Here is a 24,800-nt window from a genome sequence, read left to right on the forward strand (position 1 = left end):
AGGTGTGGGAAGTAGAGTGATGCTACCTGGGTTACCACAGATGATGTCAATGGGCATTGGATCAGACCTCCAGGCCAGTGTTCTTCCTGTGTGATCTTGCCCAAGAGACTCAGACTGAAAAAGGAAGCTGTGAATTGTTTTTATTACCTTCTTACAGAATTACATCTTTGAAGCAGACTGGACCTAAGCACAGCCTTATCTCCAGCCCTACAAGTATGTTTTTACTTTCAATATTTAATAGGCATGGATATTAGTTAATGCATAGTTCATTGGTGATTAGTTTCACAATTAAAAATACAGGCTTAAATAGGTAAAGACAAGCTGCTAGTTTAAATTGTGGATACTTGCCCTTTCTTTTGTCCCTTACATCCAAGGATTCCAAAGTGCTTTACAAACATGAATTAAAGTATCTGTAATGGTCCCCCCCTTGGGGTTTGGTAGGGAAGCATGGAATAGTGGTCCAGGTCAGAACCCAGGAGCAGCAGAGGGTTGTTGTAGGAAAGGGATAACCAGGGTCCACAAGCACAAGAGAAGGGGAGTTACTTCCCTGTCTCTGATTATTTCTTGCATGAGTCCTCCCTTCCCTCATGGAGTGCCCTTGTGGGGCAGCTGTGCTAGAGATTCTAGGTCTGCCTCTGTTCTGCATTGCAGGCACTGTGGGCTATAGGTCTGCTCTCTTCCAGCTCTGCCACCCAAATGAGCTGTTTCTCTCTCTCTCTTTTAAATGTTCCACCAGATGGAGCATTGGCTGCAGTGTGGTGGGGTGGGGCTGCTGGGCCCAAAATAATCCTTTAACCCTTTGTTGCCCAGTGTGGGGTTTGTACATCCATCACACACCCTCCCGCTCAAGATAGAGTAGGGGAGCTGGAGCCATCAGATTGCTCCCTCACTTCACTGGAGAAGAAGTCAGCATTCTGGTGGGCTTTGCTGGCTCGATGCTGGATTTGGACAGCGTAGGGCTGGAGGGACAGATGCCAGAGCATCAGATGGAGGTTTGTGTCCTTCGTGGTGTTTAGCTATCTTAATGGGGCATGGCCAGTGATGAGCTTGGATGGATTTCCCAGAAGATAATATCGGAGTAAATCTATGGCCTATTTTACCGCCAGACCCTTCTTCTCTAGGCCTATTCTTGTGGGAACAGTTTGTGGCTCAAATAGAGCATGGGGTGTTCCTCCCCCATTATTTCCTGAGTTACAATGGCACCCAGTCCCACATCTGAAGCATCCGTCTGCAAAATGAATGCCTTGGAGAAGTCCGGACTGAATAGGATCGGCTCTGTACATGGAGTTATTTCAATTTTTGAGAGGTCTTGTCACAGGCCTTGGACTAGTGTACTTTCTTGGAGCTGTCTTTCATGACCAGATCTGTCAGGGGGGCTGCGACCATCGAATACCCTGGTACAAACCGGCAGGAGTAGCCAGTGAATCTCAGAAAACTCCTGACTGTTTCTTGGTGGCAGGGCATGGGGTTTCTGTGAGGGTCTGGATTTTATCTATAAGGGGCCAGACCTGGCCTTTCCCCAAAATCTATCCCAGGTAGGTGGTCTCTTCTTTCCCTATTTTACATTTGGCAGGGTTTGCTGTTAGTCCAGCCTGCCGTAGAGACCAGAGCATGGCCACAACTTGTGCCAGCAAAATGGCAGATGAAATTCAATGTTGATAAATGCAAAGTAATGCACATTGGAAACATAATTCCCACTATACATATAAAATGATGGGGTCTAAATTAGTTGTTACCACTCAAGAAAGAGATCTTGGAATCATTGTGGATAGTTCTCTGAAAACATCCACTCAATGTGCAGCGACAGTCAAAAAAGCTAACAGAATGTTGGGAATCATTAGGAAGGGGTTAGATAAGGCAGAAAATGTCCTATTGCCTCATTATAAATACATGGTACGCCCACATCTTTAATACTGCATATAAATCTGGTCACCCCATCTCAAAAAAGATATATTGGAATTGGAAAAGGTACTGAAAAGAGCAACAAAAATGATTAGGGGTATGGAAAAGCTTTCATATGAGGGGAGGTTAATAAGACCGAGACTTTTCAGCTTGGAAAAGAGATGACTAAGGGGAGATATGACTGGTGTGGAGAAAGTAAAAAAGGAAGCATTATTTACTCCTCATAACACAATAACTAGGGGTCATGCAAAGAAATTAATAGGCAGCATGTTTAAAACAAACAAAAAGAAGTATTTAGTCACACAACACACAGTTAACCTGTGGAACTCCTTGCCAAAGGATGTGAAAGCCAAGAATATAATGCGGTTCAAAAAGGAACTAGATAAGTTCATGGAAGATAGGCTCATCAATGGCTATTAGTCAGGATAGGCAGGATATTGCTGTTTGCTAGAGGCTGGGAATGGCCGACAGGGTGGATACTATATGATTACCTGTTCTGTTCATTTCCTATGAAACACCTGGCATTGGCCACTGTTGGAAAACAGGAATCTGGGCTAGATGGACCATTGGTCTGACCCAGTATGGCTGTTCTTATGAGTGGGATCTGCCAATACCCCTTTGTTAAATCCAATGTGGTGATATATTACACCTCATGCAGTAGGTCTAGTAGTTCATCCACATGTGGCATGTGGTAGATGTCAAATTTGGAGATTGTGTTGACCTTCCTGAAGTTAATGTAAAACTGGACAGTGGCGTCCGGCTTTGGGACTAGTACAATAGGGCTTCGCCACTCGCTGTGGGATTCCTCAGTGACCCCAAGTTCCAACATGGTCTGGACTTCCTGTTTTACAGCCTCACACACCTTCTGAAGATGTGACTGTGGGTTCTCCTGGATGAGCTGCCCAGGTTTGGTGTGGAAGCAGTGGTGTGTGTGGTGGGTCCTTCCTGATTGGGAGGAAAACACTGGTGGGAAGGCTTTCATGAGGCTCCACATCTGGGTCCTTTCTTCAGGGCAAAATTGTTCCCCCAGTATCTGGAGGCAGGGTGTAAGGCACTTGGGGCCCCAGTTCTGGTTCAGGGGGGTACAGGGCGATGGATAGGCTTTCTCATTCTTTCTGCGCCTTCAGTAGGTTGATGTGATACATCTGGGTGTGCTTCTGTCTGTTGGGCTGTCTAACCTCATAATAGACTGACCCAACTTGGCGCACACTTTTGTAGGGCCCCTGCCACTTGGCCAGTAGTTTAGACTCCGTACTTGGGAGTAGAAGGAGGACCCAATCACCTGGCTTTAAGGTGCGTACCCACACTCCCTTGTTCTAGGAGTGTTCCTGGGTCTGTTGAGCGATGAGGAGGTTTTCTTTAGCCAAAGTTCCCCCTTAGTCTCAAGTCTCCCCCTGAGTTTCAACCCATATTGGAGGACATTCTCTGCTCAAGGCATTTGTCCTTTCCACATCTCCGGGACCAGGTTGAGGATTTCCCGGGGTCATCTCCCATACAAGAGCTCAAAGCGGGAGAACCCAATAGAAGATTACGGAACTTCCTGAATGGCAAACAGCAGCTGGGGGGTGTCAGCTGATCCCAATGACACAGTTCTTCTGGTATAAACCTTTTCAGCATCTGCTTCAGGGTTTGGTTGAAGTGTTCAACCAGACCATCCATCTGTGGGTGATAAACTCAAGTATGGAGGGTCCTTATTTTCAGGAGATTACAGACTTGTTTCATTAAGCAGGAAGTGAAGTTCGTGCCTTGCTCTGTGAGAATCTCCTGGTGAACCCCCCCTTGAGAAAAGACTTTCAGCAGTTCTGTGGCAAGTCTTTGCATTGGTGCTCCGCAGGGGAATTGCCTTAGGACAGCGAGTAGCATAATCAACTATCATCACTAATAGTGTTTGTATCTGGCTGCACTTTTTTCGAGGGGCCCGACAAGGGGATGTCAACAACCTGGAGAGGGACAAGGGGGGTTTTCACTGCCCTCCTTTTGGTCCCAGTAGCTAGCATTTAGGGCAGGTGTTGCAGAAGTTTTTAACTTCTTGATGTACGGCAGGTCATAAGAAGCGGTCTAGGATCTGGGCCAGAGTTTTCTCTTGTCCCAGGTGGCCTGCAGAGGGGATGGCATGTGCCAGTCACATGATTTCTCATCGATGCAGCCGAGGAGTTGTGATTGAATTTTCCCTCGTCCGATGGTCTTTTTCCAGCTGATATAGTCGTTCCTCCTGGAGCTCAAAGTGAGGGTCCTGTGCAGCCCAGTGGGGATCTATTCCTTAGCCGTTAACTATGGGGAGTTGTTCTTATAGACCACTCAAGGTTTCCTCCTCCCTCTGGTCCTTCACAAAGTCCGCCTCTCCGGTCAGTAAGTCTCCTTCCTGGAGTGGATTTGTAAAACCTCATTAGGAGGATCTTTCGGCAGCGCTTCCTCTTGGCTGGAACTGCCCTTCCTGGGGTCCTGCTCACCCACTCCAACCAATGCCGTGGGCCAAGTTTCCTCACCTGCTCTGGTTCCTTCAGGTGCTTCCTTCAGGTTTCTGAGAGCAGGTTTACATCCCTTCAATATGTCAGAGAAGTGCTCCCAATCCCAACCCGAGATAACGGGGTAGGCTAGGGTTGGGGCTAGTACCACCAGGAGGGGCTTCATGTTCTCCCCTATGGTGACCTCCACTCAGGCACTAAGATAGGGTTTAATGTCCCCATGAATGCATTGCAGAAAGATGGTCTCCCTGAGGGTCTCAGGATTGGGGACCAAGTCGTCCTGGACCAGGGTTTGCCCACACCCAGAGTCTATTAGACTTATTACTTTGGTCCCATTTGTTTGTATGGGGACTGTTACTTCCAGGCATCCATACTTCCCCATAGCTGCACTCCATATAAGGGCATTCCTGATAATGGTGGCCCTGATGCCCACATGAAAAACAGGCCCCATGGTTAGCCCTGGGGCTGCTGGCCAGGAGCTGGGCCTCTGGGAATGTCTTCCTCCAGGTGATTGGTCCCCTTGTCCTTCCTGGCCTTAGGGCAGGGAAGTTAGTAGGGGCCCCAAGACTTCCTGTTCGGGCTGAGGTTGGAGGCCTGGGACTTCTCCTGGGCTCCCAGCCTGGGCTCGAGGACCAGCTGGACCCCTGGTAGACTGGAGCCTTGGGATCACCCTGTCTGTTTTCTGTCTCCCGTGGCTAGCTTCTCCCTTATGTCAAGGGGTCCCTTTGGCAACAGGCAATGGCTCGGGTGCAGGAGTTAGAGCTGTCTCAGCTGCCTGATAATTCTCCATCAATCGCACGGCATCAATAAGCAACTCAGGTCAATGTTTGAGGAGAAAGGGGGAGCTCCTATCCCCTTTCGGGAGGATTTAGGCGAACTGTTCCACCAGTATGTGTTTGGCCACCTCCATTCCAGTTTGTGTTTCTGGCTTTAGCTGCCTCCAACACAGGTCTCACAGTTTCTGGGCGACAACATGGGGTCCCGGAGGGTACCTCTCCCCCCAGAACCTCTGACAGAAGGTCTCGTGTGCTAGCTCCATCAGGTATGGTGCCAGCAGGATGGCCCACTGGTCGGGGGCCATTAGGCAGCCATCACCACCCGCTCAAATGTTGTCAGGAAAGCCTTAGGGTCATCCTCAGCGCCCATCTCTCTGAGCTTCATGGGTACAGGTGGGAGCCCTGGGTTTGGGCCCAAGCCACCTGACAGAGAAGCTCCAGAGGACTCCTGGGGCTGCATCAGTGCCACAACCTGGTGAACTAGCCTTTGCTGCTGTTCTTTTTGTTGGGTCCCTCGGTCCCGAACCAGTCATTGCTGCTGCTGGGCAGCTATTTGCTGCAGCAGCTGTTGTTGCTGCTGCTGGGCTGCCTGCTACTGCTACTGCTTCTCAGTCATCCATTTCAGCAACTGTTCTAAATCCGGCACGGCTGGCCTACCAGCCCAGCTTGTTTTCAGCCAGGCTGTTTGGCCACCTAGATCAGTAAGCTCTCCCTTCTCTCAGGGGTGGGGCGATGCCTGCATTTTCCACCAATTTGTAATGGTCCCTCCTTGGGGTTTGGTAGGGAAGCATGGCCTAGTGGTCCAGGCTGCAACCTGTGACCGGCAGGGGGTTTTGGGGAGGGGATTACCAGTGTCCAGGGTCCACAGGCAGGAGAGAGGGGGAGATACTTCCCTTTGTCTGATTATTTCTGGGGTGGGTCCTCCCTTCCCTCAGGCAGGGGCCTTTCGGGGCAGCTGTGCCGAAGACTCTAAGCCTCCACTGTGCTGCTGGAGCTCTGGGCTGAAGGTCTGCTTTCTTCCAGCTCTGCTGCCTGAAATGAGTTGTTTCTTTCTCTTTTAAATGCTACACCAGATGGGGGGTTGAGGCTGGCTGGGCCCAAAATAATCCTTTACCCCCTTGTTGCCCAGTGCGGGGTTTGTACACGCCATCACAAATTCCCTGTGAGGCAGGTAAAATCATCCTCACTAGAGAAAGTGAGGTAGAAAGAGGTTAAGGGGCAGATTTTCACAGGTATTTAGGTGTCTGTAGATGCAGAATGATACCTAGTGGGATTTTTAGTTATGCCTAAACCTATGAAGTGCATAACTCCTGCTTCAGCGCTTCTGAAAATTCCATAAAGGCTGAGATTCACAAGGGCGACTTTGGTGAGGCAGCTTGTCCCACTGCCCTAGCTCTCTGCAGCTACCCCTCTTCTGGAGCTCTGAGCTTCATTTGCTCAGTAGATGGAACTGAAAAAGCAGGGTTGTGCTCTGTGATAATGGCCCTGCTCTACCATTACCCTTTATCTACATGAGGGAGTCGCACCATCTTTATTAAAGGTGTGATTGCAAACTGATGTAGCTAACCCAGTGCAAACCCATATGTGGATGTTCTTATTTCAGTTTAGGAGTCTTAGGCTGTTTCTGCACTAGAGAGCTGTACCAATGCAGCTGCACCGCTGTAAGATCTCTCATGTAACTGTTCTATGCCAATGGGAGAGAGCTCTCCCATTGGCATAATTAAACTACCCCCAACAAGTGGTGATAGCTATGTTGGAGGGAGAAGCTCTCCCCCTGCCATACAACTGTCCACACCAGTGCTCAAGTCGGTGTAACTTATGTCACTCGGGGGTGTTTTTTCCACACCCTGAGCAACATATGTTATACCAACATAAGTGGTAGTGTAGACATAGCCTTAGACTGGTTTTACTTAAACTGATTCCTAATCAGTTTAGGCTAAACTGAAACAAACCTGGTTTTTTAAACTGAAATGTCCTCACTGGGGTTTGCACTGCTTTAACTAAACCGGTTTAAAGTCACACCTTTAGTTAAACTGGTGCAACCTTCTCATCTTGACAGGTGTCCAAACTTCCATGTGGAATTGGGGTGGAAGGGAATACAGCTGCTGCTGCGAAGTTGCAGGAGAATGGGGGGACAGCCAATGGCTGTGTGGCTTCCTTCATAATCATCCTGCCAGTGGAGAGGGAAGGGAGCAGAGCCAGATGCTCTCTAGTTGTTTTCTGTTTCTAGCTGAAAGTCTGTAGAAAGGAGGGCTGGCAGGGAGCTCCAAAATCCATTGCACCCTGAGCTAATCCCTCCAGCTCGGAATGGTTCAAGCCAAGGAAAACTCAGAGGGGAACCTCAGAGTTGCCTTCCCCTCCCCAGGCCTTCTCCTTCAGGTTTTCCACAAGAGGGGGCAATCTGGCCCTAAGACAGCAGGGAGTCATTTGGTCTCACCAAATATAAATAAGTCTGATGGGAGCAGAACAAGGGCTTTGCTGTAGTATATACAGCAGAGTTAATTATCAGTCGCAATTGTCCTCTATCACTGTAGTGTATTTTGTGCAGTATAATTATACCTAAGCAGAGCTAATATTCTGTGCCATTTAAAAGAATGTACAGTCTGTTCATAGGCATGCCAGCTTACCCTCACTAACTTTTCCAACTGTTATCCTATGAGAACTCAGCAGTTTGTGTGGTCTTGTCTACATTCTTCAGTCCAAGCCTTGTGAGCAGCTTGGAAAAGGGTCTCTCTAACCATTGGCTCCTTTCCTCAGCCTATGACCGTAGAAGCCTCTGGAAAATGGATTGGAGGACAAGAGGCAGTCTTGGTAATATGAAACATCTGAAAGTATTTGAGCGCTGGCTTGCAATCCATAGACTAAACTCTGCCTCATGCAGAAAAACAATAGGACTATGATCTTCATTCATTTCATTAAATGAACATATACAGTTTTCTTTGAGGCAGTAGAGTCAAGTTTGCCATGGCTTAGTGCTGTTGTTTAGGGATTCAGATGTTCTGGAAATGTAACCACTAATTCCATCTAGACTTTGGAGTTTCCTATTTTGAAAAATACCAGACTGTAAAATGTGGCCCAGTTGAGTCTTGTGCATGTTCCAATAAGATGCTATACATTGATTAGTTAAGAAGTATACAATCATACGTTTGCTCTTACACAATAACTACATTCAGCCATATTCCAGTGAGAAACATTTAAAGCCACAGGTATATGCATAAACTTTCTTTGTTTAATATACAGTTTAAACAACAGTTAGACCCGGCCCGGTCTTCATAGTGTCTCTATAGTCAATTGCATACTCAATGTTCTATAGATGGTAGATTGAAGTATAATTGACCAGTCTTATTTATAAAGCACTTCGTCTCTTCTTCACTGTGCCCTGAGATCTTCTGGTGTCTCTGCTCTGTGGGATTCACTCTTATGTTAACCAACTTAAAATATTTATTTTTGTTTCACATCTCTTGTTTATACACAGATGAACTTTATTTATAATGTAATAGGGACCAAATGATTTAAAACACAAGTTATGCTTTTTGTTCTGATTTTCCCAATTCTTTAGCACAAATGTAACTGGTTTAGATGCGTTAGAAGTTTTTGCATAAAAGACATTAACTTTTGCTTCCTTAACATGTGAATTACTAGTTTTCCACAGTATAGTGCTTGACTGCTAAAACAGATGCTCCCAATCTTCTGTGAGGGTAGGACCTGCAGGGTGGGAGGGTCCCAGAGCTCAAGCTCCAGCCTGAGCCCAGAAGTCTGCACTACAATGAAACAGCCCCGTAGCCCAAGCGCCACAAGGGCAAGTCGGCGGGCACAGATCAGCTGCGGGTTTTTCTTTGCTGTGTAGACATTCCCTTTTAGTCCAGTCCTTTCCAAAGAAAATTGAGTCCAACACACCACTGGTCTGGCAGCACCAGAGTTTGGCCCAGCGTCAGGCTTTTGAGCCTCCCAGACCTAGGCTTCAGGGTCTTCACACCCCAACCCTAGGTGGGCCAGTAGGGGAACCCAGACCTGCCCTCTGCTCTGGGTTCTAGTCCAGAGACCCTGTATGAAGCAGACAAGATCTCTTTGTTCAGACTCTCTGCTGTATCCTTGGGCTGCTTCCTATTGTGGCTGTCAGCTAGGCCTTCCTCTCAGTCTCTTCCCCAGCTAACTCTTCTGCAGGTCCCCCCCAAAAAAGGGAGCCAAACCAGTTATGAGAAACAAAAGAAACAACAATGCTTTTGCACCAGGCCTATCTGTCCCAAGGAGACTCTGACCCTTAGGGGTCTCTAGTTAGGCCCTAGCCTTCCCTTGTCTGATCCTTCCTTCCCGGCAGCTTCAAAGCAGTCTCTGGCCCTAGCCAGCCCTTCGTTTACAGGGCTAGCTCACAAGGTCTCTCTTTCTCTATCAGCCACCACTGAGCTGGGGGTTTTCCTCTTTTATCTTCTTTCCCCAGTCTTGACGCTTTGCACATGTGTAATGGAGTGGGGCTGACTGAGCCCACAGGCTCTCATTAATCCCTTCTTGGTCAGTGTGGGATCTGTATACCCCATCTCCCGACATTTCATAGAGACTCAAGTTCAATGAACCTTGTGTTCACTTTCCATAGGGGTACTATGGGGCTAGAACCAATCAACCTGTGGGTTCAGGTGAAGTTCTACAGTTGGATTTAGAAAAGGGAGTGCTGCACTTCTACTGCAAACAGTTGCCCTACCTCAGCCCTCCAACGACTTAGACCCCATCCCAATTTTACCCCTGTAACCTGTCTGCCCTCCTTTCCAGTTCTCCTCTTGTGAGGGCTGTTTCATTATTGCCTTTTACTCCTGTTTTCTTTTCCCCCATCTCTTCCAATCTGTGCAGCTGTCAGAAACTTTACCGCCCATCCCCCTTACCTAGTTGTTATACATAACCCATTGGTACTTCCTATAGCATCGTGCTGACCCTGCATTGTGAGCATCATATTGGAGCTCCCTTTCCTGCAATGCCTATTCTCTGATGCCAACTTGTCCAATTTGGAATTGCAGCTCCTCATCTGTTTTATTCCTGTCACCAGTGTTTCCAGTCCAAGATGCTGGCTGCAGCCTCTTTCTTTTCTTTCACAGTTGGAAGCTGTGATTTGTTTTTCTTTTACAAATATTTTGCACTGCTCTTGGGTTTAAATGCACCAACAAATCTGTGAAAATCCGGTCTGATTGGTCAGTCTGGCTGTAATAAACAAAGGCCAACATTTTCAAACCGGGGTGTCTAAGGTTAGACCCTTCATCCATACTTAGCCCACTAAAATAAGTGGCCTGATTTCCAGATGTGCTGAGCACTTGTAGTTCCCGTTCATTTTAGTGGGAGCTGAGGGTGCTCAGCATCTAACAGGATGAGGCCCTAAACAACCTTTCTGACAGCACCAAGGAAATTCCTTCAGGGATCTTAAGTTTGCATCTGTACCTCTCTATGGAAAAAAATGAAGAGACACGTGAACCTTGGTCTTTCACTGACCTGCAGAGTGTTGGGAGGAAACATTATGCTCTCATAGAACTGCTAAGCAATGACACATGCTTGGCTCTGGGCTGAGGTGTGTTCACTCACACAATTCCCTGATTAGCAATGGACAGTTACTTGAACATTTTATAATTGTTAATGTGCTAATATACACAGTCCTAGACTGAATCACGAACCACCCATGGCTTAAAGCCTTTCATTTAGCTGAGCTCACTGTAGCCTGCAAAAGGCTTTGAGCTGCCTCAAAGCCTGGTCTCCCAACAAACACCCTAAGCAGCACCGAGGGCTAGAGCACTGTGTAGGTGCATATGAGTATGTCTCCAGCTAGGGGTTGGCCCACAGAGAGGCTAGGAGCCTGCTAATGGCTTTTAGCTCAAGTAGTGGTGCCCTGGGGTTTCAATGCTAATGGTCCTGGATTCTGTCTCTGCTGATAATCCTTGGGAGGGCTGGGTTCAGTTATCATACATGCACAGTTAAAGAATAGGCAGTGGGGAGCCTAGGGTAACAGTCACAGAAGCTCACTCTGACGGTACAGGTATGTGTAACAGTAGCTGGGACTTGCTGTTGCAGATGTTTGATCTTAGTGTGATTTCTTTTTTGGCTTTTTTTCCCATCATTCTACACAGTCCCCTCATGCAGTTAGTTTGGGGAAGTTAATTTCCCGGGGCCAAACTATCACCACTAGCAGGCGAGTCTCAGCATGTCACTGAAGCAGTAACCTCAGGAGGGTTTCTTTGCAGCTCTGCAGCAGCAGCACTGGCTGAGCACCTCCTCCCCAGAGCATTCATTTTCATAGACTCATAGGCTTTAAGGTCAGAAGGAACCATCTAATCCTGCACATCGCAGGCCACAGAACCTCACCCACCCACTCCTGTAATACACCCCTAACCTCTGGCTGAGTTACTGCTGCAGTGTGAGCCCAGGGTTAGTAGAATTTGAGTTAACAGACACTGACTTTGTTCACCTAGGGCTTGAGTGTCTACATTCATTTGTAACCCCAGGTTAGGAATTGTTCAACCCTGGGTCTCAACCTGGGGCTCCAGCATCTACATTGCATTATGCAGGCCTAAGTCCAACCAGCGGTGGTGTACCGAGGGTCTCCGGTGCCCAGGAGCCAAGCCTACATTTGTGCACCCCACCCCTGCGCAGGGCAGGGGCAGGGGCACCGCCCCCAATTGCCCCTAGGAGAGTGAACACACACACCTACACCTGAAACATGGAATGTGCCATAAAACCTGGAACAGTTGAGGGGTTTGCTGCTGCCTATGTGTAGCAACCAGACTGGGGGATCTCATTAGCTCCAGCTGAGGTGTATAAAAGGCTGGGAGTCCTTCAGCAGTCAAAAGAAGACATTCTAAGACTAGTCAGCTCAGGAGGGAGGTTGGGAATAAGGTGCTAGATTTGTAAAGGTATTTAGGTGCCTAAAGTTGCAGCTAAATGCCTAGTGGGATTTTTGGGAGTATCAAAGTGAGTCAATCAAATGTATAAACCCCTTATTAATGCATTTTACACAGCCCACATTACTTGCAGTGCCAGACTGGTAATAGAAGGGCAGACAATGCCCCCAATAAAACCTATTAAAATGAAGATACCTGCTGTGCACAGAATAATTGTTGAAAAGAATACATTGTGTATGCAGTGAAACACAGCATTAGGACATCATGATCAATACAACTGCTATAGCTGGGAAGGAGAAGGGTCTGGAGAAAACACAGTGAGGGAGAAAATTACAAGAGGATGTAAATGAATCAAAATATAAAACTGGAAAGGAGAAGAATTAAGTTATATTACTATATTTAACTAAGGAAAGTACAGCATAGAAAAGAACCACAGCTTGAAAGATGACTTACCTGCCGGAAAGTGATATCAGTGGCAGAAAGAAATACACTATAAAAGGGGGATTTAAATAGTCTAAACTCCATTGGTATGTTTTCATTGCAGAGTTAATACAGGCCCTCATCTAGTTTTACCCCTAAATCCCCTACCATCCACACAAAAGCCTCTGCATTGGATTTGGAAATGCTTTAAGCCCAGATTCCATTTTAACTCTAACCCACCCACTTTGCAGAGTGGATGCAGGCTATTTAACTCAGGGGCTGACAGTCCTCCAATGTCTTCCCACAATTCCCCCGAGGACCTATTTTCTTGCCTTTCTACCTACCTCCTTCTTCTGCACCAGCAGTCACCTACTAGTTTATGTACCTCAGATCAGTATTTAAATACCACATTCCATGCAGCTTGCTACAATTCTACACAGCACTTGAACAGAGATGCCGTCTGGAAAATCATCCTCCCAGCATGATGCCAGCTCACCAGAGACTGACATCAAGGCTTTGGTGAACCTCTTGGGTGAGGTCAGTAAGAAGCACGATTTGGGGAGATGTACCTGAAATCATCGTGTCTAAGCTGATAGAGGAGGGGATTCAGGGATAGCAATTCACTGCCAGGAAAGAATAAAAAACCTAAAGAGCTTGTACCCTAAGGCCAAAGACTAATGGCCAGTCCAGCAGCTGTCAACCTGCCCCTACCACAAAGAGTTTGACCAGGTACTTAGTAATGCCCTGGAGCCCCATGCTGTGCTGAATGGTCTTTTGAAAGCATTAGGTGTTATTATTGGACTAGGGGCTAGTGGATGAGAAGAGCCAAAAGAAACCCTGACAGAAGATAACTCGGAGGAGATGGGACAGACACTTACTGCTTTGGAGCACAGCCATTACTAACTCGGCCCAGAGTCCCAGGAACTCTTTGGGATAGAGACAGCGGACTGGACAGGAGACGAAGCAGCAAAGGAACCAATAGCACAATACCTGGGTAAGATGCAACCATCATCTTTGTTATTGTTATGGGAAATATAACAAAGGAGAGCCAGTTTTGCCGGTTTATGACCAATCTCTCGTTACTGTTATGGGGGATATTACATGCTGTGGGTGGTTTTGCTTCACTTGAGGAGGAAGAACCTCCATTTCCCTATTCCTCCTTCTCCCCCGGCACATGTGATCCAGAGGTGCCTCAGTTGTAACTACTTGGTTCTGAGCTCAGCATCCTGTTTATTTGCCTGAATTTTAGTCCACTCCTGTGACATGATGCAGGAGAACTTTTCACAGAGGAAGAATACCAAGCTAGGCAAAGTATTCTTCCTGCTCTCCCCTGCTCACATAGGACAGGCAGAACAAGACTGCAGCTTCCCCTCTATTACCACAAGGAAGAGAGGATGGTGGCACAGTTCACCAGGCATGGCCAATGAGGCAGCAGGACCAACAGCAGTAAAAGGAATAGTTTGAGCAGCTGATTGGCATGATGGCCAGGAGGCAGCAGAATATGCCAATTCAAATCCCAACATCTGCCTCTGCCCCAACCCAGCCTGTTCCTATGGCCTCCCTTCCACACTACCACATCTATAACCACTGGACAATTCTGGGTGGGTGATGAGCCACTCAATGCACTCCTGGAATGGAAGCGTAGATAGACAGATGTACCTGTTCACTCTGCTCCTGTGCATCCACAGGGGAAGGAGAACAGAATCTCTGAGATGTGACATTCATTAATAATGACATTGTACTGACTGGCTTTGTTTGCACTGTGCTTGCAATTTGCTCGTTATTTCTGTTGTGGCAACTGGACTGCATGTGTTATTGATTTTAATACATGATTTTGTTGTACAGTCCATTGATGTGTGAATGCTTAGGAAAGTGACAGGAAGTTCAAATCACAGCTTTTAATAAAGTCACAGATTAATAATAGCTAGATTGATATGTGTAATACAGTATAAACATATGTACACATGGAGTACTCCACGTTATCACATTTCCCTCTGCAAAGCAAAGAAGTGGGCACACAAGGCATCCTTTACTTCTCTTACTCCCCTGGACCCAGCCCTAGCTATTAGAGAGATGCATTCGGTTGCCTGTACTGGGTGTGTAAACCAGCACTGTATTTGACCCTTTCCTAGCAAAAGCTCTCCCCCTTGGCCTCACATGTGCAGTGAACAGCATTGGACACTCTGACATCCAAACAGGCATGCAAGCAGCACCATCTCACCTTCAGGCAGCCAAATGCACACTCCATCACCATCCTGCAACTGCTCAGGGTGTAACTAAGCCTTCTTCAGTCATGTGCCCTTAAACAGGATATGGTGTCATGAGTCAGGACAGTAGAGAATAAGCTGGGTGCCTTAAAAAGCCTGTGGGTACACACATCCCATTGATATCTATATTACTGTGAGGAATAAAGTCCCTTCTTGTCGAAATTTGAAGATGTCAGCTCTCCAGAGTACTTTAGCGTCATGCATCCTGCCTATGCATCACCCATAAGTGTTTATGAACATCCCTCTGTGGTTGACCAAGACCTGCATATTGAGTGAGTTGTAGCCTTTCTGGTTGACATATTCATGTGCAGCTTGAGAGGGCAAGGGCAGACAGGGGACATGTGTGCATTCAATGGCCTCAGCACAGTTCAGAAACCCATTTGCTCAAAGCTGGTGATTAGCAATCTTCACCACCTATGGGTCAACCACAGCAATAATTGCCTTGCAAACCTCCATCACCACAGCAGTGACAGTTGACTTGCCAACACCATATTTACTAGCCAGAGACCTGTAGCAGTCTGGAGTAGCCAGTTTCCAGATGGCTACAATGACCTGCTTCTGGATTGGAGCAGCCTCCCTTATTTGCATATTCTGGCACTGGAGGATTGGGGCAAGCTCCTCACACAGCTCCAGGAAGGTCTGCTTCCTCATGTGGCAGGGCTGGAGCCACTGCTGGTCATCCCAGGTCTGCATGATGATGTAATTCCACCGCTCTGGGCCTGTGATCCTGTTCTAGAATGACCAGCCCGCAAAGGGGGAATCCATAGCTATTAAAACCTGCATCAGCAGTTCTCACTCCACTATATCTGTATTCAGCCTGCGTGATCTCAGCAGGGCCCACCATTGCTTCTCAAGGTGACAAGCCACTTCCAAAATACCCTCCACCATCTTTCATGCTCTGCATTCTCCTGCTGTTGCCAAAATGAGAGTTGCATTAATGCCAATACCTAGAACCAGTCATTGTCCTGAGCTGTATCCATGCCTTAGCACTAGTTGGAATGGCAAACAGAAATCTAGAACGTGAGAAGCTGGAGGTGCTGTACTTTACTGAGTTGGCAGGCTGAGAACACTTCCCTCCTGCTGCCTGGGAAGGACAGTCAAGTTCTGTCACAGTATGCTGTGAAACAATCCATAGAGCTGCACAGCTTAGTGCAGTTTTAAGACCCATGTAATATGCCCCTAGAGGTCCTAGTGCCTCACCAGGGCTAGTGCAGCACCATTGTAGACACGGTTACACAGGTATCACTCAAGCATGGTGTAGCAGGATGGATGATCACTCCCAGGCTATGCTAACACAGATGCCCAGACCTGGGTACCCAATCCAGGTATATTCTGCAGTGAAGACATACTCCATGTGACAGAGTGAGCCTCACTTACATGTTTCAGGGTCCCACTCTGGTCCCTGCCCTGCCCCTGGGGAAGCACAGTTATATGCTTTCCCTTCCTCAGGGTTGATTGTAGGGTTAGAATCCAGCTCCTAAAGAGTTCATTCGCTAATTCAGGATAACACAAATACCTCCACTTGCGCACAAAATGTTACACCATAACTACAACCACAAAGATCAGCTATGGAAAAAACAATCCACAACACCGTATTTCCTCATCTCATCATCTAAACAACACTATTGCAAGTGTTATAAACAGTAACTTCCCAACATGACAAACTATTTCCACTAAAAAACAAAGAATTCCTTTCATTGCCAATCCAACACAGCACACACAAACTAAACATCAACCAAAAACGTACCCCCTACACACTAGCCATCAGCTTCAGCACAACACCACCCCGATGTTCCAGACAATTAGAAATCACCCATTTCTAATGGCTCCATACAGCCACGGTTGATGGTTGCATGTTTTGTGTGGGGGCGGAAGGCAGAGACATATAAGTGAGGTAATGTGGAGAAGGTGATATCATGGTTATAGTCTACAGGGGTTGGTGAGGACTTAAGTAGTGATTTCCTGACTCTTTTATAGTTCTCTTGGTAGCATATGCTCTTGAGAAATCGCAGCTCACTTTAAACACAGTTATTGCTTGGGGAAATATATATAGATAATGTGTGGTCCTATAGATGTAACAAGGAGTTTGGATTAATAGCAGCAGTGACTGGAAATACTGATATATGTAATTTTATTTCTGTAGAGGCAATAGATTTCCTCTCAGTAGTGCTTCTGATCCAAATTCTTTGATATATATATATATGATACATATAGGGTTCCTGACTGATTAGTTTCTTGAGTATTTAGCTATTAGATGCCCCTCACCCACGGTCTGCATTGTTAAATGTTAGAAATGAGTTTTGAATTGTCAGCAATAGATGGGAAAGGTATATCAGATAGTATGTTGTATTCAGGTATGTGACTGTTATGCCTTTGTTTTCTGTATAAAGCACTTTTAAGTCATTAAGGACTCTGCTGTCTATGGATACCATCGGCCATTTTGTGTTCGTTCTATGCAGACTGTGACAGAGGATAGATGCACGCTGTGCTCTCAGTGAGTTTACTTTTGTTCTTTTTTGTTTGTTCTCTTAATCTAAAACAAATGCCATTCTGACTGTATAGATATATATGGATGGTCTTTGTCTATAGAAAAACACAGTTGATAGTGCCATTATTTTTTCCTACAACATTATCGAGAGCCACATACAGTCTTGAGAGTCTTTGCATTTTTCATACACACCCCTACCTCTCCAGACATTCAAGGCCCATATCATGGCCACCATCTTTCCGCTGTGTTTCCTCTGTTGGGCCAAAATGAAAAGGAATCAGAGAAGGAGGCCATGGTCACACTGAGACTGCATCCCGGGGGCATAGGCACAGGTGGGCCTGCGTGGTCCACGGCCCATCCAATTAGCACAAAGGCCCACTCATATCTAAGCCTGTGTGAGCCTGCACCACCACTGCCGTCGCAACTACTGATTCCTGCGAGGAGAAGGCACCACCACCACTGGAAGAAAACCCAGCTCCCATTGGTTCCTGTGGGCACGTAGCATAAGGCAGGAGAGGGCTTGTGGGCAGCTGCCAGAGGCTGATGGCAGGCACGTTCCCCAGAGGCCTCAGGCACCTGTACCAGTGCAGCCCCGCTCCCACTATGTGTCAGAGTGATGTGTGGGCCAGGCCACGCCAGCACCACCATCTTCCTGGAAAGGTCCTGAGCAGCCATGCTGAGTCCAGTCCCTCCTTAACACATGCAGCTGAAAATCCACGGATATCTGCTTTATGTCCGCAAACCATTTTTTGCAGATGGTGAATCCGATGTGGATCACAAAGGCGAGGAAGCAGCTGTCTACAGCTCATAGCCTCTGAGGCTGCTTCCCTGCCTTTGAGATCCAAGGGTGGGGACTGGCCACCAATCAGCTGTTCAGCGGGGGCCCCAAGGGCTGGCCACTCCATCAGCTGTTCTGTGGTGGCCTCTGGGGCGGGCCATCAGTCAACTGTTCAGCAAACTCCTCCGCCCCCCATGGGCTGCTAATCAGCTGTTCGGTGCCCCCCACAGGAAATCAATCAGCTGTTCAACGGGGCCCTCCCCAGCCCCCCACAAGGCACCAGTCAGCAGCGCTCCCTCTGCCAGCCACCAATCAGCTGTTCTGTGGACCCCCCAATCAGCTGTTTAGCAGCTGCCTGGAGGGGCTGGCCCTGGAACAGCTGATTGGGGGGCCCAGGGCGGTGGATGCCCTGCAGGTCCGGATGCCATAGAAGAGATAGACTGCGGATAGCAGGTCAGATGTAAATTGATTCTGGTGGATGCGGAGCCACATTTTCGTATCTGCGCAGGGCTCCAAGCGTCTCTGCCCCTCTACCAGAAGTTGGGGCCTGCCCAAATGTTGAGGCCTAGCTCTGCGTTGTTGTACCCCACCCCACCACTGCCATTTGTGCAGCTCCTTCCCAGAATGGAGCAGCCTGGCTTCATTGCTGGGGGAGACACAGGAGAGGACTCACCCCCCTTGCCCCCTTTCCTGCTCCCTCCCAGCTGCTGAGCAGCCCCTCCCCTGGGGGACTTGAACCTTCCTCTCCTTGTAGGGTTGCCAGTTTGGCCTGGACCTATTCCTGGAGGTTTCATCATCCTCTTTAACCCCTGGAGACTCCAGGACAAGGCTGGAGGGTTGGCAACCCGCCTTGTCCCTGCCGGGTGCACCGGGAGGGGCTGGCAGGCTCGGGAGGGCCATGCCTGTAAAACTCAGCCCCATGGCTGCTACCCCATAGCAGCTCTGCCCCTCCCACCGCAGGAGCGGAGCGGGGAGGAGCCAGCGACAGCTGCTCTGGCTCTCACGCACGGGCTGGCCCTGGGTTAGCTGCCTGGGCGCACATCAGGGAGTGGGGGCGGGGAGGAGTTGGGGAGGGGAGATGGGCTTCGAGAGAGGCTGTGGGGTGGGACTGGGGAGGAGGAGCCGAGGGGAGAGATGGGGCTGGCGGAGGCTGGGAGCGGGGTGGAGCTGCTGGCAGCTGGGGTGGGGGGGAGAAGAGTGCAGCGCTTCCCTTCCCGAGCCCTGATCAAATTTCCTGAAGAAGGGAAAAGCAAAGGTCCCTTCTCCGCTCTCCCTTCTGGTCCCAGACCGCCCCACTTGTGCCCCTCTGCCCGAGCCAGGAGCAACATGGTAAGAGGGGACGGGACTGGGGAGGGAGAGCTGGGGGCAGGAGGGCTGGGGAAGGGGACCCCAGAAAAGGGGATCCTGAGCAAGTTTTCTGGGGCCGGAGCGCCTCCTTCTTCCTCGTCCCCCCTTCCCTCCTCACACGCATCTTCCTCTCTCTCCTTTTGCAGATTTGGAAAAGTCTCTCCGTCTTCGCCCTTGTGGCCATCGCCCGGCTGCATGCTGAGGTATGTGAGGGGCTCCAGGCTCCCCTGGGCACTTTTTACAAAGAGCAGCTTTCCAGGTCGCTCACAGTCAGGACGTATGACTAAGTGTTAGCTGCAGATGTAGCCGAGAGCACAGGGCTCATGCTGTAGCCCAGCGAATCCCGAGCAGATCTGATCTGCTGCAAAGTTCGAACCTGAGAGCTAGGAACCAGATGAGCATAAAAGCAAACGTATGCCTTTACCATGGGAAACAAAGCATCCCAAGAAGGGAGATTTGGGGAAAGACTCGATGGCGGGGTGGGTATTTCTTTGGAGGAGGTAATGAGTCTGGGGGTTTCAGAAAAGCGTCCTTGGTTATTTACACTTTCTTTAAAGCAATTTAAACAATTAACAGTTTCTCCCTCCAAAGCTTTCAAATAGTTTCATTTGGTGAAAAATGCACCCACAGTTGGGAAAAGTAATCATTTTTTTCTGGGGTAAAAGTTTCAGCATATAAGTGTGAATGGAGATCCTTATTACGTATTCTTTAGGTACATAAAGTTACATTTGCCTGGTTTATTGTTAATGCCTTTTTATATTTTAAAAAGTATTACAGAATTTTGTTCTATGTCCTATATTAGATCTGAAAATCCTCTGTCCAAAACCTAAGCCCTGTTGTGTGATCAGCTTGTGTTATGTTATTGCACTTTCATGCTTTCAAGTTTAAAATGAGACTCTACTTTCTCTGAATATTTCTTTTTTTACTGCATTGACCTTCTTCAGACATTAAAAGCCATTAACTCCAAACTCATAAACCCAAAGGTCTGTTGACAGAAAATAAGCAGTGTCTGAATTCCCAGTGCTACAGCCTTCGTGAAAGTGAGGTCAGAGATAAACTATTTTATAATTACGACAGGAAAATGTGGAAGTGATTTAAAGAAAATGAACTCAAGCTGCACTAGGGAGAGAAACAGAATGTACATTATGAAGAAAAGAGTTCCCTAGTGGGGGATCTTTCCACTTACATTTTATCCCCCTTCACATTTGTTCCAGATGGCTAGCCGCACCCTGAAGCATCACAATTTGGCTCTGCCTAAAAATGTATAAACACATATGATTTCCTACAAACCAGCTCATTTTTCTGCCTCCTACCCATTGCCCCCACTACCACACTTATGGCAGAGACAGAATTTAGAATAATACAAAAGATTTTTTTTTTTTTTTAAACTAAAGCTCTCCAATAAACTCCCCCAAATATCAGCATCTTGCTGAGGAGATGAAAAATTCAGAGTCCTGTGGCATGCAAGGAATGGAGGTGAGATGGAAAGGTGACGGGGTCACAGCTAACACTGCCAAATTGGTCTCGGTGCTGTGTCCGTGAAAACTGAGAGGGGAGCAGGTTTGAGCTATAGCATGTGCTAACATTTCACATCTGTATGTGCATACTAATGTGGTAATACTACCCTTCTTTTAATGCCTGACATAATTACACAGTCAGCATTTCCATACATCACCTCCAACAGTATCCTAAAGACGCTGGAATTCAAACAGGAAGCAGTTTTATCCATCTTCTTAGGCACGTCTGCACTTGGAGCAGTGAGTATGATTCCCAGCTAGTGTAGACATACTTTCACTAGCTCTCATCAAGTTAATGTGCTAAAAATAGTAGTGCAACCATGGTAGCAGGGGCAGCAGCAATCAGCAGCATAGACTATTCGCCCTGAGTACAAACCTACCTGCCCAGATCCCACAGGTACATACTTAGGGAAGCTAACACATGCCGCCTCTCTGCCTGCCCGTGCAATTGCGGTTACGCTATTATTTTTAGTGCACTAACACAATGAGAGTCAGCACTAGTATGTCTGTGTAAGCTGGGAATCATGCCTATAGTTCTCAGTAGAGGTGTAGCTGCAGGGTAGGTCTACACTTAGGGTGGCGGGCAGAGTACAGATAATGCACACTTAGATAGCCTGGGTATAAATAGCAGGGTAGACGGCGAGGCACTGCTTAGGTGAGTCGCATAGAGTGCCGGACATGCATGAACCCCAGGGTAGATATTCTACACAGGGTAGATATTCTAAAGGCCCAAGCAGTGCTTCCCATGTCTACATTGCTGTTTTTAGCTCTGCTGCCAGAGTCTTTCCTCACTGCCTCCCTGTGCCAGAGCCTTCCACTTGTAGGTACACACTGCAGTGAGAGTTGACACAGCTGCTTCTGTGGTGAGTACTCTACACACCACCACAAGTAGGCAAGCGTAGACAATGTCTGTGTGACAGTAAACAAACCATAATTAATTCTGATCAATGTATAAGACAAAACCTCTTTCTAAGAAGGTGTGCATTAATGTAACTGCAATGTAAATGTTCAGTAATAATCATGACAATGGTCTGCACACAAAACTAGCAGCCAGGAGCCAGTGAATTTGCATCAGGGATGAATTTGGACCCTGATGCCTACTGTGCTATATTCTGTGTGGCCTAAAGAAAATCATCAGGGCTCAACTTTGTGGGTTCCTTAATTCTTTTGATGCCCAGATTTAGGCATCATAACATCTCTGCCTCAGTCTTCCCATCTGTAAAATAGAGAGAATCATTTACAGCCAAAAAATTTTCAAAACTGGGTTTAAAGTTTGGATTTTAAGTGCGGATTTAAGTATCGGAACAGATGGTTTGATTTTCTAAAGTGCCAAGCACCTCACATTTCCCATTTCAGTCCATGGGAGCTGGTGAGTGCCAATCAAACCATTTAGATACCTGAGTATGGGTGGCACCTACTACAGGAAATCTTGGCCTACCTGTCTTAGAGACAGCTGGTTGTGTTTGCAGATTAACTAGTTAGTATATAGAAAGCACTACGAAGTTTAAACCCCTTATCTAAGTGCTATCTATGTATTATTGCTATATGTCAGTGACATGCAATAATATTGTATAAATATAAATACATTTTGTTCTGCAGTTAAGTACACTTGTCATAGAAACATATTGCGTGCCTTTCTTAGATTTCAGAGATGATCACCTCTCTATTTGTTGTCTGCTTTTGGTGAATCCTGTGTTCAGTGCCATTCAATGTACTCAGAAAATTAACACTGGGCTTTGAGTCTGTAGTCCCAATGTAGGCAAAACTGCTACTGAGCACCACTGGAGTATAGCTTTCTCTACCTGTCTAGGTTCTTATCCTGCACTCCTCCCAGTACTATTGTTAGGCCTGTTAGTTATTTTTCTTGACAAGAAATTGCTTCAGAGAAGGTTCCTGGCATTCTTTTGTGAAGACTAGAAAATTGTAGACTTGGGAGTTTTTCCTGGCCATGCTCAGTAACAATCACAAAAGCAATAGACACTGAACCCTACTGCCCAGATGGAATCCAGCCAGCACATTCATGTCATTCTAGTTATCTTTTTCTTCTGGGGTCAGCATCTGGAGTCCCTCTCCTCCCCCTCCGGTCGTGTTGGATGATTCAGCGGGAGGGGTCAGCATCTCAGTGCAAGATTTGTATGCGTGTGTTGTAGGGGTTGCCATGAAGATGAGACTGCTTGTGTTCACAGCTGGCGTTTCTCTGGGTACAGGGCATGATTGTGGGGAAGCGCAGATTACAATGAGGTGACTGGATGGGATAGAAGAGAGGAAAGAGAGACTCAAAATATCTTTTACCTTCTCCATATCCTCTCCCATGGGAAAGAAGAGGAGTGTATTAAAAGTTAATTCTTAAGCCTGTAAGTCTCATATATTGTGTGCATCCCTGTGTACTGAAGGAATAGCGTGTAAATACCCAGTTAACAAGAATTGAATCCAGACATTATTCACTGTCTTTACAGGGTCAGAGTGCTTGTGTATATGGGAGAGTTTTACCAGTTTTTAACACATAACAATGACATGTTAAAATCTAGTGTATACATGACAATTTGTATTTGAACATATGTTAGCTGACAGGGGTCAACCCTAGTAGTTTATCTTGTCCAGCTAGTGTGTTTCAAAACTGCAGCATGCCTTTGTCTCCTGGTATAGACAAGCTGATGGGAATGTTGCCATTGACTTTGCTGGAAGCAGGGATCAGACTAAACATTTTCTTGAATTTTGTCCTCATATTTGTGCTCAGATGCCACCCACCGCCTTGGAATCCTACCTTTGAGTCTCCACTGGGCAGGTGGTTGGACCTAGATCTCATGGTGATGGGCACATTATAAATGCATTCGACAGAAAGAGAAAAGAGACTGACCCGGTGCCACACAGCAAGTGCTCAGGCTCAGGAAGTTGAATCTTTTGGCCCAACCCAGCAAAACACTTAAGCATGTGCTTAACTTTAAGTGCTGTGCTGTATTAGGCCAGAGGGCTGAGCATCTTGCAGGACTAAGGGCTAAATCAGTAGGTGAATCAGCACTAGAACCTAGGAGCCCTGTCCCAAGACCCCCATGCCGTGCTCTAACCATGACACCATAGAATCTATACATAGGGATGTTAAGAAGGATGAGTGCAGCAGCTTGGTCTGGTTGGGTCGATATTGCAAGCCTCAGAATATGAGAAATGTAGGGTGTGTAATGCATGGGTGTATGTGACTCTGTGACATCCCTCTTGCAAACAAAGCTCTTGTTTACTGACAAGTTTGGGCTGTGCAAATTCACTGGCATGCAGCAAGGGCCTTCATCTGCCAGAGCACAAATTCTTTGCCTGTAATTAACAGGATGCTGCTGGTGAGAAGCTGTGTAGTGTGCAGATCCCCTCCCCACACAAGTTGAGGAGAGTGTTTGAAACTCAGTGTTGCCTACTGCAAGGGCTCCAGTTGCTATTATTGGAGCAGCTGCTTCCCCATCAGGAGGGTCTGGGGGCATCTTTGATCTTTCTTGTGTGGTGTTACATGTCGAGGAATGTTTTTCTTTGTACAAATGAAAGTTTGTGAAAAAACTCCGCCAGATGCATCCTTCCAAAGTAATGAGACTCCTGTTAACCAGACTTTGTTTTTGCATCACATCCCATGAGCCAGATTAAAATTGGTTCCCAGAAGTGCCTTATTCAGCCAGATTGTGTCTGTCTCCATGGGGGCCTCTGTTAAAGAAGCTTCTGCCATATTCCAGAGTCTGAGCTGATCTAAGAACTTTTTTTGTAAAGGTTTATCCCTCAGGCTGGTGTCTTTGGTGTTATCAAAAGAAAAGATTAAAACTGTTAATACTCTACTGCTGTGACTTCTGGCAGGGACTGTCTTCTTTGTACATGTCTGTACAGAGCCCAGCACACTGGGACCCTGATCCTTGATTGCAGTTTGCAGGCACTACCATGGTACAAGTAATAAAAACTAGTAGCTGAAAGCCCATGCTGTCACATGGGTCTAATTC

At 47.1% G+C, this 24,800-nt stretch overlaps 1 protein-coding gene across 3 annotated transcripts in view; it reads left to right on the forward strand.

The window, feature by feature from the left end:
- FSTL1 (follistatin like 1) overlaps positions 1-24,800 on the forward strand; it is an 85,270-nt gene continuing 60,470 nt past the window's right edge. Inside the window, exons 1-4 of one of the 3 annotated variants that reach the window (XM_067545998.1) lie at positions 1-213; positions 13,241-13,429; positions 17,093-17,196; positions 19,462-19,518. In XM_067545998.1, coding sequence (XP_067402099.1) covers positions 17,179-17,196; positions 19,462-19,518 — 75 coding nt within the window. In that variant the 5' untranslated portion in view covers positions 1-213; positions 13,241-13,429; positions 17,093-17,178. Of the gene's footprint in view, positions 214-13,165; positions 13,430-17,092; positions 17,197-19,150; positions 19,298-19,461; positions 19,519-24,800 lie in introns of those variants that run through there. The other 2 variants (XM_067545999.1, XM_067546000.1) reach the window with 2 other exon arrangements.

Source organism: Emydura macquarii, unplaced genomic scaffold, assembly GCF_026122565.2.
Source record: "Emydura macquarii macquarii isolate MOO-44397 ecotype Brisbane River unplaced genomic scaffold, CSIRO-AGI_Emac_v2 contig_1119, whole genome shotgun sequence".
NCBI classification, from domain to species: Eukaryota; Metazoa; Chordata; order Testudines; family Chelidae; genus Emydura; species Emydura macquarii.